The sequence below is a fragment of the Chionomys nivalis genome, chromosome 5, assembly GCF_950005125.1.
Source record: "Chionomys nivalis chromosome 5, mChiNiv1.1, whole genome shotgun sequence".
NCBI lineage: Eukaryota > Metazoa > Chordata > Mammalia > Rodentia > Cricetidae > Chionomys > Chionomys nivalis.
In genome coordinates this window covers 87,048,570-87,067,803 of record NC_080090.1, presented here as the reverse complement: position 1 = coordinate 87,067,803, position 19,234 = coordinate 87,048,570, and the positions used below count along the sequence as shown (strand labels likewise).

The window sequence follows — 19,234 nt, the reverse complement described above, 5'->3', positions numbered from 1 at the left end:
TTTGCACCCCTTCTTTAGTAGTTACAACTTTTAAGACTCGGTTCTCTCAGTCACCTTACAGACGATTAACTGGCGTTTCAGTTTTCTGGTTTTTTTTTTTGGACAGGGTTTCTTTGTGTGGCCTTGGCTGTTCCGGAACTCAGAGATTCACCTGCTTGTGCCTTCTGAGTGCTAGGATTAATGGCCTGCGCCACCTCCACCAGGTCTTATTTATATTCGTTAACGAAAGTCACTTAGGCCAGGCAAGGTGGTGCACATTTGGCACTCAGGAGGTAGAGGGTGGCGAATCTTTTGTGCGTGTAAGCCGGCAAGAGTTACGTGTTGAAACGCTCTAAATAAATAAATAAATAAATAAAGTCACTTAAAGTCCTGGAACTAGCACAGTTGGTAAGCCGGAAAGCTTTTCCCACACCACGAGAGGCTGTTTGTCAATGATAATGATCAAGGGGTGGTGGAGGCTCCGCGGAGGGCGTCGCCCTCACACGTCAATTCCGCTGTCACCGAGCTAACCCCAAGCTGCGACCCCTGACGTCCCAGGCCCGATTTTGGGCCTGCGGGGAAGGACGAACGTCCCGCCGAGCTGGAGGCCCCAGAGCGAGGGCACCGGACGGCCTAAAAGAGTGCAAACGCGAGCCCGGGGCCAGAAACAAAACACGAGCTTCGGGGCTCGGCCCCTCCCCCGGAAGTGACGCGAGGCGACGGCGTCGAGGAAGGGACCCGGCACTGCCGGGGGGGTTTGAGAGTGGCGGCGGCCGCGGAGTGACGGGGGAGCCGGGCCGTAGAGCGCGGGTCTGGCGAGTGGCAGCCCAACTAGCCACATCGCCGCCCCAGCCGCGTGTGCGGGGGCGGAGGGCGGGGCTCGAGACCGCGGCGGCTGGAGATGCGGGCGGCTGCAGGCACGCGGCTGGCTCGGCTCGGCCGCCGCCGCCTTCTCGGGCCCCGGCGCGGGGGTCGCCGCGGTTGCCGCGCCGTCCTTGAGTTCCTAGCGTGAGGAGCGGTCGGAGGCGAGCACCGCGTTCAAGGCCGAGGAGGATTCCCGCGCGCACGGCCTGGTGAGCGGCACACCCACGCCCCGTCGGGGTCTCGCACCACCGCCCCTCAGCTCGGTTCTGCGCGGGACGGGCGGGGGCTGCGGGCGCGGCAGGAAATGCGCCCGGCGGCGGCCGTGGCCGGTGGGGGCGGGGCCGGGCGGCGGAGAGGGCGGGGCTTGGCTGTGTGTGGGCGGGGCCTGGTGGCGCGCTCGCCTAGGGAGCTGTTCCGCGGCGCTCAGGTGCTCGCCGGAGCGCCTCCTCCGCCCTTCCCGCACCACGGTGGGTTGTGAGAACGGAAGGCAGCGGTTTTTGTTGCCTGGGTGGGGTGGAGGGAAACAGTTTTAACTTGTTGCAGTGGCAGGAAGTTGGAAAGTGAAAGTACTTTCTTGGCTCGCCCACGGGCCGGAGGTTTGCGTCTCCCCGCACTTTGATCTCGGGATGTGCGGCCTCACGCCGCGTTCTTTCCTTCCCCAATCCTGCTGTCTATCCGGCCACGGCTTTTTCTTTCTTTCCTTTTCAGCAACCCTCCTCGCTCACTGTACAGCTGTGGCAAGCCTTTCCTCCGAACAGCATTGGAAACATCTTTTGGGCGAGGAATCTTAACAGGCATCCGCAGGAAATAAGGGGAATTTCTTGGGTGAAGTCAGAAGACACAGTTGGCTTTTTTTCTCGAGCTGTTGCAATTTGAAGGTTAGGTCGTTTTAAGTAAGATTCCTTCAGCAGAACGGCTGCCTGTGTGTCGTTCTAGGGTCAGATTTCTTTTCCTTTCTCCTCGCGCACAGAACTTGAAGCTTCTGTATTCCCAGTTGGCGGTGGTGTTTTCGTTAAAACAGTATGATTCAACTTTCCCCCGTAGGAACTCTTAGTTCTTTGATCCTTGGTTTTATTTAAAAGTGGGAATTGCTTACGTGGAGTTCATTATATTTTTTGGGAAATACTTTAAGTTTTGGGATACCATTATGTATTTGAGTCTCGGAGTGTCCTGAGTGATAGCTACTCAGTCACCAGCGCCCCCCCCCAAAAGGGGGGAAATATACATTTAATATCCTCTCCATAGGATCCTGTGACTCTCACTCATCTTTGCGCTTTCTCTCTCTCCCTTCCTTCTTGTGTTGGGTACCCAAACCTGGTCTGTAGCAGGTGTTCATCAGCTGATCTGCACCCCAGGGTCTCCTGTTCTTTTTCCTTGCACTCCTTGGTGAAGGTAGCAGCAGCTTTCACTGCCTATGTGCGGTGCTAGCCATCTAACCCTTGTTCTCAAGAATGCTAGACAAGCAGCCATCGCTGGGCTGCTCTCTGGCCCCCCTCCAGCCCTTTCTTTCCATGTAGCTTAGAGCTTGGTCTTTGAGTGTTAAACCTTCTCTAGCATTTAACCTGTCAACGATCAGATTCCTTCAGTTGGATCCATTTAAGTCTGCCTTTGTTATATTTATAAAAAACCTTTGGCCGGGCTCTGCGGGCGCACACCTTTATTGGTAGATCTCTGAGAGTTCCAGGCCAGCCTGATCTACGAAGTGAGTTCCAGGACAGCCAGGGCTGTTGTACAGAGGAACCTTGTCTCGAAAAACAACAGCAACAACAGCAAACAACCTTTAAAGCATGAACTGTTGTTAATTAGACTCTGTCTCTGTCTTTGTTCATGTATTGTGTATGTTTTTGTTTCTGTCTGTCGATATGTCATACACACACAGCCCTCCATGCTTCCTTCATGGTCAGGAGAGCCAGGATTATAGTCATGCACCTGGCCTGTTTCACCTGGAGACAGCATCTCATGTAGCCCTAGCTGGCCTGGACCTTGCTGTATAGACTGTGCTAGCTAAGAACTCACAGAGGTCCAACTGCCTTTGCCTCAGAGTGCTGTGATTAAAGGTGTATGTCGGCATGCCAAGCCCAGTTTTCTATTACAGTTGAGGAAATCATTGAAGTTCATAATTAATATCATACTTGTAGGAACTAAAGTGAAGAATTTCTACTGTGTAGTTAGGAGTTCATTAAAAGAAGAACTTGACACAGAAATTGAATTATGGGTTGAGAATTGTAGCTCAGTAGTCGAGCCCATGTTTCCTGTGTGAAACCTTGGGTTTGATCCCCAGCACTACACATTTTTGGTGTTGTGTTTTTTACTGTCTTGAGGCATGGTCTCATACAGGTCAGGGTGGCCTTGATCTCTTGAGTCTCTGCTTCCCAAATGCTGAGGCGTACAAGTTTATTGTAATAGATCAGCTGTCCTGGAACATGTTGGCCGTGAACTCACAGAGATCTACCTGCCTCTGCCTCCTGCCTCTGCCTCCTGAGTGCTGGAATTAAAGGCATGCACCACCAGGCAAGGCTCCTGCAGACATTCTTGATGTGATGGTGATGTTTGAAATATGTTTTTCCTTTAGGCTCCTATTTATTGGAGTAGTTTTAATTGGCTGGACTAGAATATAATTGCCCAAATTGGGAAACTACTAATAAAAAGAATAAGAATAGATACAAGAATTGCTATAAGAATAGACATCAAAATAAAAAAAAATGAAGGTCTGTTTGGGAAACTCAAAACAATGACGGATCATGCCCTCCCCTGCCATACTTAATGGATAATGACTATTTTAACTCTTGCTTAAGTGAAGCTGTGGGGACCGTGTCTAGTGGGCTGGTTACTTAGCATGAAAGGAGCTCATTGTGGGTTGGTATCGTGTTCTCTGGTGTTTAATGCTGGCAAGGCTGTGACTGGATGGAGAAGCAGCTTTTCTCAGGCCTGGAGGAGTGCGTGACTGATGAAGGAACCTGGGATTCCTGTCTCACTTCATCAGCTCCGACTGTGGGAGGCATCTCTCTTCTATTTTACTGTCTCTACTTTTGGATCGCAGTGCCTGCACAGACAGCATCAAAACTGGTAGCTAAGGATGAAAGGAAGGCGCTTTGGTGCTAGAGAGCAGTTCCAGAAACCCAGACATTTTCCTGGCTGCCGCTCACTCATCCGTCCTCTGAGTCATGTGTTTTTGGGCTTGGTCTTCTCATGCCCAGGTTTTGTAATGTTGGTTACGTTAGGTTTGTTTGTTTTAAACATCTTCATTGAGAGTAGCATCACCTGCCAAGAGCATTTAGTTGAGTGCTTTTTAATCCACACAGAACGGAATCTCTACAATCTTGGCTGAGAACATTTTCAGCCACCCGAAAAGAAGCCTGTGCTCATCAGCTTTCATTCTCCAATTTTCTCCCCACTGCTCCTTCCACATGATGCTTCTCCGTCTCCCTCAGCTGGCTCAGCCACACTGATCTCCCTTTGGTCTGTGGAATGGTCTGGTCTGAACATTTCATATCACTGGAGCCACTCACTGGCCCTGTGGCTGGTGCTTTTCACTTCTGTCATGCTTTCAAGGTTCGTCTGTGCTGTGTCAGTGCTTGGTTCCTTCCTTCCTTCTTTCCTTCCTTTCTTCCTTCCCTTCCCTTTCTTTTTTCTTTTTTGAAAAAAGTGTGTTGTGTGTGTGTGTGTGTGTGTGTGTGTGTGTACGACTATGAGGAACCAGTTCCTTTCTTCCACTGTGCGTTCTTGACAACAAACTCGGGTTGTCAGATGTGGTTGTTCAAATGTAACTGCCCCTATAATCTCATAGGGAGTAGCACTATTAGGAGGTGTGGTTTTGTTGGAGTGGCTATGGCCTTGTTGGAGGAAGTGTGTCATTGTGGGGGTGGGCTTTGAGGTTTCCTATGCTCGGGATACTGCTCAGTGAGTCAGTCAACTTCCTGCTACCTGCAAGGTGTAGGCCTCTCAGCTACCAGCTCCACATCTGCCTGCACACCACCATACTCCCTGTTCTGATGACAATGGGCCAAACTGAAACTGTAAGCGAGCCACCCAGTGAAATGTTTCCTTCATAAGAGTTGCTTGGTCATGGTGTCTCTTCACAGCAATAGAAACCCTAAAACATCACGTTTGTATAGCAAGTGATTTTATCCAGAGTCATTTATTTAACTTAATAGTGTTTTTATCTTTGTGTGTGAGTTCATGTTTTTGTGTGTGTCATGTGTATGTGTGTAGCATAATGTACCAGGACAGCCTCCAGTGTTAGCTGTCCCCTTCCATATGAGACAGTATGAGACAGTGACTCGTTGTTCTGCCACCATGTATTCCAGCCAACTGCCCTGAGCTTGTAGGCATTCTCCTGTCTACTCACATTTCCCTGGACACTGGGGTTACTGATGTTCACTGCTGCCTTATGTAAATTCTGGGAATTTGAACTCAGCCCTCATGCTTGTACAGCAAGTGCTTTAATAACTGAGCCATCTTTCCGCCCCTCTTGATTCCTTTAAAAAAAAAAAAAAAAAAAATATATATATATATATATATATACACACACACACACACACACATACATATACATGTTGGTTTAATTTAGCAGTTTCTACAATCCGGTGTCTCACAGCAGCTATTGTTTTTGTACATTACCATTTAAAAAATTGAAAGTCAACAAAGCACCATACAGGATCCAGACATACTGTATTTCCCATCTTTACATGGCTATGTTTTTATATTACTTTACTCTCTTTAAAGACTTTATTTTGCTATTTATAAACTATTTTTTTTCAATGACAGTCTATATGCATTTTCTTCAGCAACTAAAGCACATTTTTAAACATACTGTACTTTTTTATTTATTTATTTATTTTTTTTGTGACAGGGTTTCTCTGTAGCTTTGGAGCCTGTCTTGGAACTAGCTCTTGAAGACCAGGCTGGCCTCGAACTCACAGAGATCTGCCTGTCTCTGCCTCCCAAGTGTTAGGATTAAAGGCGTGCACCACCACCGCCTGGCTCATACTGTACCTTTTTTGAGGTTTTTCTGCATCCGGACCTGGCTTTACTAAACATCTGTAGTGTTTTCTGACCATGTGAGACAAATCTTTTCCTTTTAATTGTTTTTATTGAGCTATATATTTTTCTCCACTCCCCTCTCTTCCTCCCCACTACTCTTCTACCCTCTCCCATGATCCCCACACTTCCAATTTACTCAGGAGATCTTGTCTTTTTCTACTTCCCATATAGATTAGATCCATGCATGTCTCTTTCAGGGTCCTCTTTGTTTATTTTCTCTGGGATTGTTAATTGTACGCTGGTTTTCCTTTGCTTTATGTCTAAAAGCCACTTATGAGTGAGAACATATGATATTTGTCTTTCTGGGTCTGTGTTACCTCACTCAATATGATGTTTTCTAGATCCATCCATTTGCCTGCAAATTTCAAGATTCCACACCCCCCCCCACCCCCACCCCCCGCTGTGTAAATGTACCACATTTTCTTTATCCATTCTTTGGTCGAGGGGTGTTTAGGTTGTTTCCAGGTTCTGGCTATGACAAACAAAGCTGCTATGAACATAGTTGAGCACACGTCCTTGTAGTACATTTGAGCATCCTTTGGATATAGACCCAAAAGTGGTATTGCTGGATCTTGAGGAAGGTTGTTTCCCAATTTTCTGAGAAATCGCCACACTGACATCCAAAGGGCCTGTCCCAGCTTGCATTCCCACCAGCAATGGAGGAGTGTTCCCTTTACCCCCACATCCTCTCCAGCATAAGTTGTCATCAGTGTTTTTGATCTTGGCCATTCTTACAGGTGTATGAAATCTCAGAGTTGTTTTGATTTGCATTTCTCTGATGACTAAGGATGTTGAGCATTTCCTTAAGTCTCTTTCAGTCATTTTAGAGTCCTCTGTTGAGAGTTCTCTGTTTAGGTCTGTACCCCATTTTTTTTTTATTGTTTTGTTTTTTGTTTTTTTTTTTTTTTTTTTTCCGAGACAGGGTTTCTCTGTGGTTTTGAATCCTGTCCTGGAACTAGCTCTTGTAGACCAGGCTGGTCTCGAACTCACAGAGATCTGCCTGCCTCTGCCTCCCAAGTGCTGGGATTAAAGGCGTGCGCCACCACCGCCCGGCTGATAACTAATTTCTTGAGTTCTTCGTATATTTTGGAGATCAGCCCTCTGTCCAATGTGGGGTTGTTGAAGATTTTTTTCCCATTCTGTAGGTTACCGTTTTATCTTGTTGACCGTGTCCTTTGCTTTAAATGAAGCTTCTCAGTTTCAAGAGGTCCATTTATTGTTTCTCTCAGTGACTGTGCTACTGGATTATATTTAGGAATTAGTGTCCTGGGCCAATACTTTCAAGTGTACTTCCCACTTTCTCTTCTTTGAGGTTCAGTGTGGTTGGTTTTATGTTGAGGTCTTTGATCTGTTTGGACTTGAGTTTTGTGCATGATGATAGGTATGAGTCTATTTTCATTCTTCTACATGTTGATATCCAGTTATACCAACCATTTGTTGAATATGCTTTCTTTTTTCCTATATATGTGTGTGTGTGTGTGTGTGTGTGTGTATATATTTGCTTCTTTGTCAAAAATCAGGTGTTCGAAGATGTGTGGATTGATATCCTGGTCTTTTGTTCGGTTCCACTGGTCCTCTTGTCTGTTTTTATGCCAATACCAGGCTGTTTTCAGTACTGTAGCTTTGTAGTAGAGTTTGAAGTCAGGGATTGTGATGCCTCCAGAAGTTCCTTTATTATACAGGATTGTTTTGGCTATCCTGGGTTTTTTTCTTTTTCATATGAAGTTGAGTATTGTTCTTTCGAGGTCTGTGAAGAATTTTGCTGGGCATTGCATTGAATCTGTAGATTGCTTTTGGTAAGATTGCCATTTTTACTATGTTAATTCTGCCTATGCAAGAGCATGGGAAATCTTTTCATTTTCTGGTGTCTTCTTCAATTTCTTTCTTCAAAGATTTTAAGTTCTTGTCATACAGGTCTTCCACTTGTTTGGTTAGAGTTACTCCAAGATATTTTATGTTATTTGTGGCTATTGTGAAGGGTGATGTTTCTCTGATTTCTTTCTCAGCCCATTTATCATCTGTGTAAAAGAGGGCTACTGAGTTTTTCGAGTTAATCTTGTATTCTTGGTTTCTTTTAATGACTGAATAATACTGCAACATATGTACTATATTTTATTTTATTATTCCAATCATAAGTTGGATAAACATTTGAATTGATTTTATGCTTATGATTTATGATTAAAATCTGCTATGAACATTTCTGGTTTTGTTTTTTTGTTTTGAGACAGTTTTGCAATGCATTTCTGGCTGGCTTAGAACTTGCTATGTTAACCAGGCTGGCATTGAGCTCACAGAACTCTACCTGCTTCTGCCTCCTAGAGTTGGACTTAAAGGCATGTGCTACCGTGTAGCTCTTCTGTGGACATTTGTTTCCATTATCTAGATGTGTACCTGGTCATGTGGTAAACTTAGCTGTAGAGGAATTGCATTTAATATTTCTACCAGCAACGTGTGAGTTTCAGTTTCTGTCTTTGTCAGCTTATTGTTACTCTTTCTGGTTACAAGAGGCATACGGTGGGTTTTGCTTGTTTTTGAGTTCCAGTCCCTATTCTTAATGATGGGGAGATCTTTCCTAGAGCTTATTGGCTATTTCCAGCTTTTCTGTGGAGAGACTCCAGTACCTGGCTTTTCTTTTTATGCTATAAGAGTTGTTTACCTGCTTCGGGTGCAAGTTCCTTTTATGAGACATGATTTGTGAGAGTGTTTTGGGGTTAGAACATACAGGGGGGATTGTTTGCTGGCACAGCACAGGTTGCAGTTTTGATGTAGTTCAGTTTGCCTGTGTAGTGTTTCAGTAGAACTGATCTGTCTTCAAACCCTCTTCTGAACTGCTGGGATTTCATTCTTAGATAACGAGGGTTTTTCTGATTTTATTATGAAGACGTTCAGTCACTTTGTCTCGTGTGAATAATCGTATGTTGATTCGGTCAGAGCTGCTGTGTAAGGAATTCTTCCCTTGAAGTTCTGTCTGGAAAATGTTCCTGTGAGAGCACTACCTTTTTGCATGCTGTCTGGGAGACTGGTTGTCAGCTGGGATGATTTGATTGCAGAGATGGTTTCAGTGGCAAGGGGACTAATGTCTAGTAGGCGGACGCCAGGGAGCTGTTGAACCAGCTGCAGTGTGCTGGACAGTCCCACAGCACAGGGTTAACCAGCTCCAGTGCAGGCTAGCTGGAATTGAGAACGGTGCAACTGGAAGACCCCAACATTGAAGGCTTTTTCTTCTGTTCCTGTCCTGATCACTAATTAAATAGAAGAAACTCTGTAGGCTGTGAACGGTAACAGACCTTGCAGATTGAATTGGGGAACATTTTGTTGACTTCCCAGCATTGCCAATTTATATGTAAACTACCCTGCCATGGTGCTTACTATTTGGAGGAGAAATACCAGTTGGACTAGGAACAAATTGTTCCCTCCACCTCAGCCTCCTAGACACACATCTTGTCAGATAAGCGCAGTGGGCTTTTAGCTAGACACTGAAATGGTGGTCTTCTGAGACTTTGAAGGTAAAAGTTAAGAACTGACCCTCTGTTGACTTCCAGTCTTTAGCTCGCTCCTATCATTTATGCAACCGGTTTTATTTTCCTTGGAAGCTGCTTGTTTGGAGGTATCTTTTTTTTCCTGTCATGCTGGAGATGGAACCCAAGGCCTCCTGCTACCCAGCCATGCTTAAGACTTGTGAAGCTGAGGGCTGGAGAGATGGCTCAGCTCTTAAGAGTGTGTTCTGCTTTTGGGGACTTGTTTGATTCCCAACACTCATGTCAAGCACTCCATCCAGCTCCAGGGGCTCTGACAACCCCTTTTGGCCCCTGTGGGACACTGTCATGTCCACAAATGCACACACAGACACACACATACACATGCATAATACACATAATTCAAAATAAAATATTTTTTAAAAGATTCTTAAGGGAGCTAGCAGTAGTAGTACATAATCTAATCCCAGTGCTTGACTGACTGAGGCCGGAGAACTGTGAGTTCAAGGCCAGCCAAGGCCACACAGGAGACACTGTTGAAACAAAACCTAAGTAGCATAGCTTATCTAAGAATGTGAGCTCTGGATTCAGGTTTCCTAGGTGTAAGTCTTAGTGTTAGCATTTGTTGTGTGTCCTTGAACAAGATACTTAGCCCAGTGTTAATCTCCCTTTTGACATGTGGAATGATGATGGAGTAGTATGTGTCTCGCAGGAGTGTTGTGCAGGGCACTTAGAACACTTAACACAGTGCCTGTTGGCATTAAGTGACTGTCTCCCCTGTCCGTATGCTCTTCCAGCCCATTGCTATGGACAGTGCCATCACTCTGTGGCAGTTCCTTCTTCAGCTCCTGCAGGAACCTCAGAATGAGCACATGATCTGCTGGACATCTAACAATGGGGAGTTCAAGCTTCTGCAGGCTGAGGAGGTGGCTCGTCTCTGGGGAATTCGCAAGAACAAACCTAATATGAATTATGATAAGCTCAGCAGAGCCCTGAGATACTACTATGTAAAGGTAAGCACTTGCCCTGACCTGACACTGTGCAGAGAACCTCAAAACAAGGTGTTGAGTACTGCTGTGGCTTACTTAGCTCAGTTTATTTAACAACTTAAATGATTTTGATTATATTCCGACAACCTCCTTAAAAGTTTTTAAATATTATCTTCATCGGTGCCCACGTGGAGGTCAGAGGACGACTTGTCAGAGTTAGTTCTCTCCTCCCATCATAGGGGTCCCAGGGATCAAATCCAGGTAATCAGGCTTGGATGTCTGTGTATCATGTACATACAGTGCCCCTAGGTGCCAGAAGAGGGCATCGCCCCATTGGAACTGGAGTTGCCAACAGTTCTTAGCTACCTGACTTGGGTCTGGGAACTGAGCTCAGGTTCATGCTCTTAACCACTGGGCCATCTCTCTAGCCCAGAATTTTATTTTTTACTATCTTGTGACTTAATATTTTCTTGGAGAAAAATACACATCTCCAAAGAATGGACTTAGAGTAAGAGTCTGAGCTGTTGCTTCCTCCGTCTTGCAGGAGCGCCCTTTTTGGCCTTCCTGAGGTAAGGCCATGCTCTGAGACCCCTTAGCTTCCTCAGAATGCTTATGGTTTACTCCACTGGACCCATTTGAGATTGGAGTGCAGTGAGTTCTGACTTCATACAGGTGTTTGATGGAGAGAGTCAGACAATCACAGCCTCAGCTCCTATGTGCTGTCTTAGTCCAGTTGCTTAGGAGGCTTTGAACTGCTTTAATTTCTCTGAGCAGGCACTGTGTTTGGCTTGGGAAGATGAATATTGATGCTTTTGGAGCTTTTTAAAAGCTATGCATAGTTCTCAAATAGGGCACTCACTGGGTTCCCTTTTGCATGAATTGTGAGATGTAAATTTATAAGTAAGTTTGAGTGTGCTTATCTTTTCTGTCTACAGAACATCATTAAAAAAGTGAATGGTCAGAAGTTTGTGTACAAGTTTGTCTCTTATCCAGAGATTTTGAAAATGGATCCACTGACAGTAGGCAGGATTGAGGGAGACTGTGAAACTCTAACCTCCATTGAAGCCAGCAGTTCCAGAGATGCTGAGAGCGGGGGAAAGGAACGGGCACCTCAGCCTACAGCCAAGACATCTAGTCGGAATGACTACATACACTCTGGTTTGTATTCTTCATTTACTCTCAACTCTTTGAACACCTCCAATAAGAAGCTTTTCAAGTCAATAAAGATAGAAAATCCAGCTGAAAAACTGGCAGAGAAAAAACCTCAGGAGCCAACACCAACTGTCATCAAATTTGTAACAACACCTGCTAAAAAACCACCCATCGACCCTGTTGCCATCACCTTCTCAGCAAGCCCAAGCATTTCTCCGTCTTCTGAAGAAACTATCCAAGCTTTGGAGACACTGGTTCCTCCCACACTACCTTCTCTGGAAGCTCCAGCCTCTGCATCCATTCTGGCTACCACCTTTAACCCCACTTCTCCTGTTCCCTCCGGACCCCTTCCTCTAAAGGACCCTCCTAGGACGCCTTCTCCGCCATTGAGTTCTAACCCAGATATTGACACAGACATCGACTCAGTGGCTTCTCAGCCAATGGAACTTCCAGAGAACTTGTCACTGGAGACTAAAAATGAGGATTCAGCTTTGCCAGAAAAGGACAAAACAAATAACTCATCAAGATCCAAGAAGCCCAAAGGGTTAGAACTGACGCCTGCCCTTGTAGTCACAGGCAGTGACCCCAGCCCTCTGGGGATCTTAAGTCCATCGCTCCCAACAGCGTCTCTTACACCAGCACTTTTCTCACAGGTAACTTGCTCTTCCTCTTAAGTAGGACTGCGTTTATTCACCTTTTAAATTGTCTCTAGAGTTTATACCTGTAAAATTCAATTTCTGCTAATTAGGGCTGTCTTAGAAAGGTTATATATAAACTGGGAAATTCATTACTTTACCTTAACTAGAATCTGCAAAACAAAAAAGATTTGCCGTTTCATCTTTTAAAATTCATTGTTCTTGGGCCGAGGATGTAGCCCAGATGGTGGACTGCTTGCCTATCATGCACAGCTCCCTGGGCTCCATCCCCAGCATTGAATAAACCAGACATGGGCTGCATAATTGCAATCCCAGTACTCGGGAGGTAGAGGCAAGAAGATCAGAGGTTAAAGGTCATCTTTGACTATGTGGCCAGTTTGAGAGCAGCCTGGGCTACATGAGATTAAATAAGCAGAAGTCATTGATCTGCAAGGCTTTCTGTCTCCTTCTAAAGAAAGCAAAATTAGAGACTCCCTTAAAACTGTTGCTGTCTTAGGAGAGAGAAAACAGAAGTGACTGAGAGCCTTGAGAGAAGGAATGTGTGGCTTTGTGCTTACCTAGTTACATTATGTATTAACTTGGTCACCTTGGGGAGCTCTTGGATAAGATCATCCCAGATGGTCTGATATTATAGGGACTTGGCTGTTGTTCTTTTGTACCGGATTTAGGTTTGCTTTCTAGTTTGGAAAGACCAGGTAAAAGTTCGGTTATAAAGTGATTTTGTGGCCTTTACCTTTCCTAGGTTATAAAGGGATTTCTGAGCTTTTCATCATGATAAAATTTTGGGCTTAGAGATGTTTGGGGAGGAGAAGGACATGTTATGTGGATTCTGTTTGTATCTTTGGAATGATAGAGCAATCCTGGCAAGTCCTTGAGCGACCTTCTTGTGTGTTGCAGACACCCATCTTGCTGACTCCGAGCCCCTTGCTCTCCAGCATCCACTTCTGGAGCACCCTCAGCCCATTTGCTCCCCTGAGCCCAGCCAGACTGCAAGGTGCTAATACGCTTTTCCAGGTAAACTACACAGTGTGCCTCTTGTCATTGGGGAATGCGTACTGCAGAAATGGGCAGGGGTTGTGCTCAGTGTCATCGTCACACACGACTGCAGAGTACTTTGCTTTTCCTTGTGGTGCAGTATGTGACTGGGGGACTGTGGCTCTCAGTTGCTGCCCAGCATAGCAAGAAACTTTCAGACTGAAAATTGCTAGCCCAGAAAAATACTGTTCAAGGTATAGTTTCTATTGAATGCATATGGCATTTTTTTTGTGCTCTGTTAAGTTAAACCTCTGTAAATCAGGCAGTCTGTGTACATACACTACTAATGTGTGCAGATACAAAGCCAATATGAGGTCACATTTAATGCAGTTTTGATTGGAATTGCATACCTACACACATACACAACCTAGTCCCCTTGCTTATCCTCCTTCTGTTCTCTTTGGAACCCTTCTTCATCCCTCTTCACAACACATCATCCTATGTTTATGTCTTTTGGTTTTTGTTTTGTTTTGTTTTTTGGTTACTTGCCTTGCATGAGTGGGTTTGGGCTTATTACTGGATCTGGGGCTACACCGCTGAAGAAAAGTGACTCCTTAGTCAGCAGCTCCTAACTGTCACAGCTCCTCTCCTCTCTGTGCTGGAATGTTGACTTGCTTGATTTTGCTTGATCTAGTGTGAGTAATTGGAGCTGCTGTGAGTTAATGACTGAAACACCATGTCACACTGAGAAAAAAGTACATCCCAGCACTGTTCCCATCATCTGTCCGCTCCATCACAATGCTTCCTGAGTCTTGGGGTGTGTGTGCATGTGTGTGTTTACTATAGACATCCCATGCCACAGATACTTACTTGCTGCACTTTTCTGGTGTGAGTTTCAATATTAACCATCATTTATTGCAAAAAGAAGCCTCTCTAGAGCTAGAGAAGCGGCTCAGCGCTTAAGAGAGTGCATTGCTCTTGCTGTGGACTGGAGTTCAGTTCCCAGCCCCCCCTTTGGGCACCTGTACTCACATATACAAACCTATACACACAGACATATATAATTTTTTTTTTTTAAGAAAAAGCTTCTCGTATGGGGGTTGAGAGCTGCATTCATCACTTGCTGAAAATGTTAAGTATTTAGAAGGCTGTTTGACAACATGTCCATTTAGCAAAACAATAATACTATGTCCCTTTAAGTCCTATGAGCACCCCAGCCATGGGCTTTGACCAGATTTATAGTACTAGGCATGGACTCTCAGCTGTGAAGTGGGCTTTAAGTCTAATTAACAAAAGTGGTTGGTTACTCTCATAATATTGATGGTACAATAGCACCAGTACACATATTGTCTGGCAGGTCAGTATTTCAGCATGTAAGATCCATTGCCAGGTAATATCACTGGTGGCTCTTCTCTTCCAGAGGCCTACATACCATGTTCCTGCACTATGAAAGCTAGCCAGCAGGGAGGAAGTTTCTGGGTCAGTTCCAGCTTGATTTCTCTGACCTGCAACCAAAGTGCGTGGTGTCTTTAGCAATAGGTCTTAGCAACAGGTGGGCAACCAAGATCAGTAGCAATAGCCTACATTGTTTCTGAGGACTCCCTGGCCAACAGCTCCTAAGGAGGTATCCCGTGCTTGGCACTGCAATTTGTTTAATTGCCCATGACTTCTGGGCGCAGCATTACTCATACCCATGCAAGGTATCTTCATTCAAAATACTTTTTTAAAAAAATATTTTTTAATTATCTTACAAAGTAGTAAATTCCATTAAGAATTTTAAAGTACTTTGGTTTTGGTTTATCTCCCACTCCCTTCTTTCTCCTCCTTCCTTCCCATTCCCTTTCCTGCTTAAACTTTTTCATTCTTAGTACCCCTCGTCCCCCGCAGCACACGTGTTCCACTGTTGACAGGGACATATTCTGAGAAAGGAATTATTAAGTAGTTTTTGTTTTGTGTCATCATGTTGTACTCATGTATGATGGAATAGCCTGCGATGCTGTGTGTATGTGAGGTGCACGGTGAGGAATAATTCTGGACCTCACGCCTGTAATCCCAGAGTAATCCCAGCACTTGGGAGACTAGGGAGGAGGGTCACGGTGAGCTTGAGCTACGTAGTTCCAGGCCAGCCTAAGATAATGTGACCCTGTCTAAAAACACAGTGGAAACTGAGATTTAAGTCCAAGGCTGCTGGTGCTAAGAGAACACTAAAGTAATAATGGCGAACAGTAAATATATCGACCAGTGACGTTTTCATTACTAAGTTCACAACCCTGTGTGCTGCACTGGTACTCTCCTACAAGGAGCCCAGCAGTGGATGATTGACACAAGCACCTGAGCACTGTGTTACACGAAGACTCGAGGATAGCTATAACGTTACTAGCTGATAGAAAATTTCAGCTTCACAGAAATGTGCTCTGCCTGACTCTGGGTGTACACATGCTAGGTGCAGATTATGCCCGTAGGTTTCTCTCTTTAAAATTTAATTACTTGTTTGTAGGTTCCCACTTTTAATTACATTTAATAAAATTTTCGTTTTGAAAATTTTTAAGTGATTTATTCCTTTTTATTTTATGTGTGTTGGTGTTTACCTGCATGTATATCTGTGAGAGAGTGTTGGGTCCCCTGGAACTGGGGTTACAGACAGTTGTGAGCTGCCATTTGGGTGCTGGGAATTGAACTGGGTCCTCTGGAAGAGCAGCCAGTGTTTTTAACCATTGAGCCATCGCTCCAGCCCCCCCCCCCCTTTTTTTTTTTTTTCGAGACAGGGTTTCTCTGTAGCTTTGGAGCCTGTTCTGGAACTAGCTCTTGTAGACCAGACTGGCCTCGAACTCCCAGAGATCCTCCTGCCTCTGCCTCCCGAGTGCTGGGATTAAAGGCGTGTGCCACCACCGCCCGGCTTCTTTCTTTCTTTCTTTCTTTCTTTCTTTCTTTCTTTCTTTCTTTCTTTCTTTCTTTCTTTCTTTCTTTCTTTCTTTTTTATATTTATTTATTTGTTATGTATGCAATATTCTATCTGTGTGTATGCCTGCAGGCCAGAAGAGGGCACCAGACCTTATTACAGATGGCTATGAGCCACCATGTGGTTGCTGGGAATTGAACTCAGGGCCTTTGGAAGAGCAGGCAATGCTCTTAACCACTGAGCCATCTCTCCAGCCCCCCCCCCCCCTTTTTTTTAAAAGAGGAAAATCTTGAGACTCTTGTATCAGTTACCTCTCAGAGTTGATATATGCCAGCATTTTCCTGCTGAGCCATCCTCCCAGCCTGTATCAGCACTTTAATTATGAAGTTTAGGAACTGAATTTTGTATTATCTCCCCACCAAGGTATTAGGAAGGGTCTTGTATTGAGGTTTCAGATCACTCTTAATGCTCCCCCTCCCCCAGGGAGAACCACTCCTCATATACAAAAAAAGTAAAAATGAAATATTGCAAAACTTAATACTCTTCTCATTCAGTAACGTTTAGTAATCTGATCTCACCTTTGTCCTGCCCCAAGCATTTAGATTATAAACGGCAGGCATTCTTCTAGCTGGCTTATTTACTTCTCGGGTGACTGGCTCTGGGCACTTTTCTTATGTTTTATAATTAATCATTTGTTCTTTCAAGAATAAAATAAGGCCACATCTGCTGTTACCTGCCTGTAATCTCACTTACTTCAAAGGCAGAGTTCAAGGCCAGCATGGGTAGCTTCTTGAGACTTGATCTCAATATTATAAAGGAAGGATGTGGATATATAGCTCAGTGATGACATCTTTGCCTGGCACATGTTACTGATACTGTAAAAAATAGAAATATCATAAGGAGAGCTGGGTGTGATGGCACAAGCCTATGACGGCAGCACCTGAGAGGGACGTAGAAAGTGGATGTTGAACAGCAGGGGATACTAGGCTACAGAATCAGATACTGGGATTTATTTTTTTATTTTGAGACAGGTTTTTTCTGTATAACATTCCTGACTATCCTGGAAGTTGCTTTGTAGACCAGGCTGGCTTTGAACTTACAGAGATCCACCTGTCTCTGCCTCTTGAGTGCTAGGATTAAAGGTGTGCACCACCACTACCTGGCCAGACACTGGTTTTAAAAAAGGAAAAACAACAGCAGTCAGGAGGCAGAAAAAAGCGTATCTCTGTGAGTTTGAGGCCAGCCTGGTCTACAGAGCAAGTTCCAGGAGAGGCTACAGAGAAACCTTGTCTCGTAAACAAGCAAGACAAAACAGAAAGGAAAAACAAAGCAAAAAAAACCAAAAACCAAAAAACAAACGAACAAAAAAAACCTTCAACATCTTAGGCACTGGGGTCTGAGTAGCTCAGTGGTAGTTAGGCTGTGGATTTGGTCCCAGCACCAGATTCCACCCTGAGGCCGGTTCGTTTCTGCCTGATTTGTTTGTTTATTTTTTGGTGTGATACTGGGGATTGGATTTGGAGCCTTGCATGTGTGTGGAATATGCATCACTGGTGTCCTCTGCCCCCACCCCCAATTCTTAAATTATTGGATGTTACTATATGGGAAGAGCATCGAGAGGCTTTTTTCTCTGTTACGTTTTTAGTTCTCCGTATGTGGGGAATGGTTCTCCCTAGAAGAAGTGGAGTGTGGAGCGGTCTGAAACCTTAAGCCGCTCCTGTGCTGTGCAGGTGCTCTAAGAATGTTGGGCCTCTGATTTCTAGGATCAGCATCTGGGAATCACTGTGCCTCTCTGGAGGTCTTGTTGAGGGTTCAGGGTTGACCCTGTTACTATCCCCTGTAGTGAGTATTGTCATTTAATGAATTTCTTAACCCTTTGAGGTTAGATGTGAAGGTCTGTATCAGGATCATTAGGGTAAAGGTAGATTAGAAAGAGTTAGTCTATACATTGTTAGGACAAACACAGTTTTTTAAAAAAAAAATTTATTAAAAACATTTTTTATGCAATATAGTTTGATCATATTCTTTCTGCTCCCCCAACTCCTCCAACGTCCTTCTCACTTCCTTACCCACACAACTACATGTTCTCTCTCTCTCTCTCTCTCTCTCTCTCCCTCCCTCCCCCCTTTCTCACTGTCTAATAAATACATGATCTGTTTATCTCTTAAAAACCAACAAAAAGCTGAATGGTGGTGGCACATGCTTTTAATCCCAGCACTCAGGAGGCAGAGGCAGGTGGATCTCTGTGAGTCTGAGGCCAGCCTGGTCTACAGAGTGAGACTCTGTCTCAAAAACAACCAAAAAAAACCCAACAACAAAAAAAAAGTTAATCAAATAGACAAACTAAAAATAAATCAATAAAACAGAAGAAAAAACTCAACAACAAAAACCAGGGAGTCTGTTTTGTATTGGCCAATTACTCCTTGTCATAGGGTCTGGAGTATGGTTGGTGTACCCAGGAATGGTTCATGGAGAAGACTGATTTTCCCTTTGCCAGCGGGAGTATCGATTGCAAATAGCTTCTGAGAGGACAAAGAAATTTTTGTTTGTATGTCTTTGCCACAATAATATTTTGGGCCTGCGAGATGTCTCAGTGGGTAAAGTACTCGCTGTGCAAGTCTGGCAGCCTGTCTGATCCCTGGAACTGACGTAGAGGTGGAAGGAGAGAACAGCCTTTACAGTGTGGTCTCTGACATCACATCATTGCCATGGTGCCTGTGTGTGTATCACCCCACCCTGCCCCACATGTGAAATGCATTGTAATCTTCTGTGATACAGTCACTGCTGTTACCCTGAGGACATGTCTTGTGTTTGTCCTGCCGTGGGGGAATAGGAGGGACAGAAAGTGGAAGCAGAGGTTGTAATAGGATGCTGATCTGCTTTTGTCTCCTCAGTTTCCTTCTGTGCTCAACAGTCATGGACCATTCACTCTGTCTAGCCTGGATGGACCTTCCACTCCTGGCCCATTTTCTCCAGACCTGCAGAAGACATAACCTGTGCAGTTGGGAACTAAGAGACCAAGGAACTAAGAAACAGAGATGTCCAGCAGGATTGGTTTGAAATGCTCTTATAGACTGTCGTAATTTTCTCATTGCCTGTTGAAAGCCTTTTCAGGATTCTCAAAAGTTGGACTGTATAAAAATGCCTTAATTGGAGTTCAAACTCCGCCTCACTTCTTTTTTAAAAAGGTGTTTTGTTGTT

The 19,234-nt window shown here is 44.7% G+C and overlaps 1 protein-coding gene across 2 annotated transcripts; it reads left to right on the top strand.

Annotated features, from left to right (window-relative positions):
• The first annotated feature begins 353 nt into the window (after nt 1-353).
• On the top strand, nt 354-19,234 carry Elk4 (ETS transcription factor ELK4). 2 transcript variants are annotated; one of them, XM_057769712.1, is made up of 5 exons: nt 354-1,052; nt 10,160-10,375; nt 11,287-12,156; nt 13,057-13,173; nt 18,928-19,234. In XM_057769712.1, the coding sequence occupies exons 2-5, from the start codon at nt 10,169-10,171 to the stop codon at nt 19,024-19,026; spliced, it is 1,293 nt and encodes a 430-aa protein (XP_057625695.1). In that variant the 5' UTR covers nt 354-1,052; nt 10,160-10,168; the 3' UTR covers nt 19,027-19,234. The 2 variants fall into 2 exon arrangements, with proteins under 2 accessions (XP_057625695.1, XP_057625696.1); XM_057769713.1 differs by lacking the exon at nt 354-1,052 and adding an exon at nt 1,265-1,310.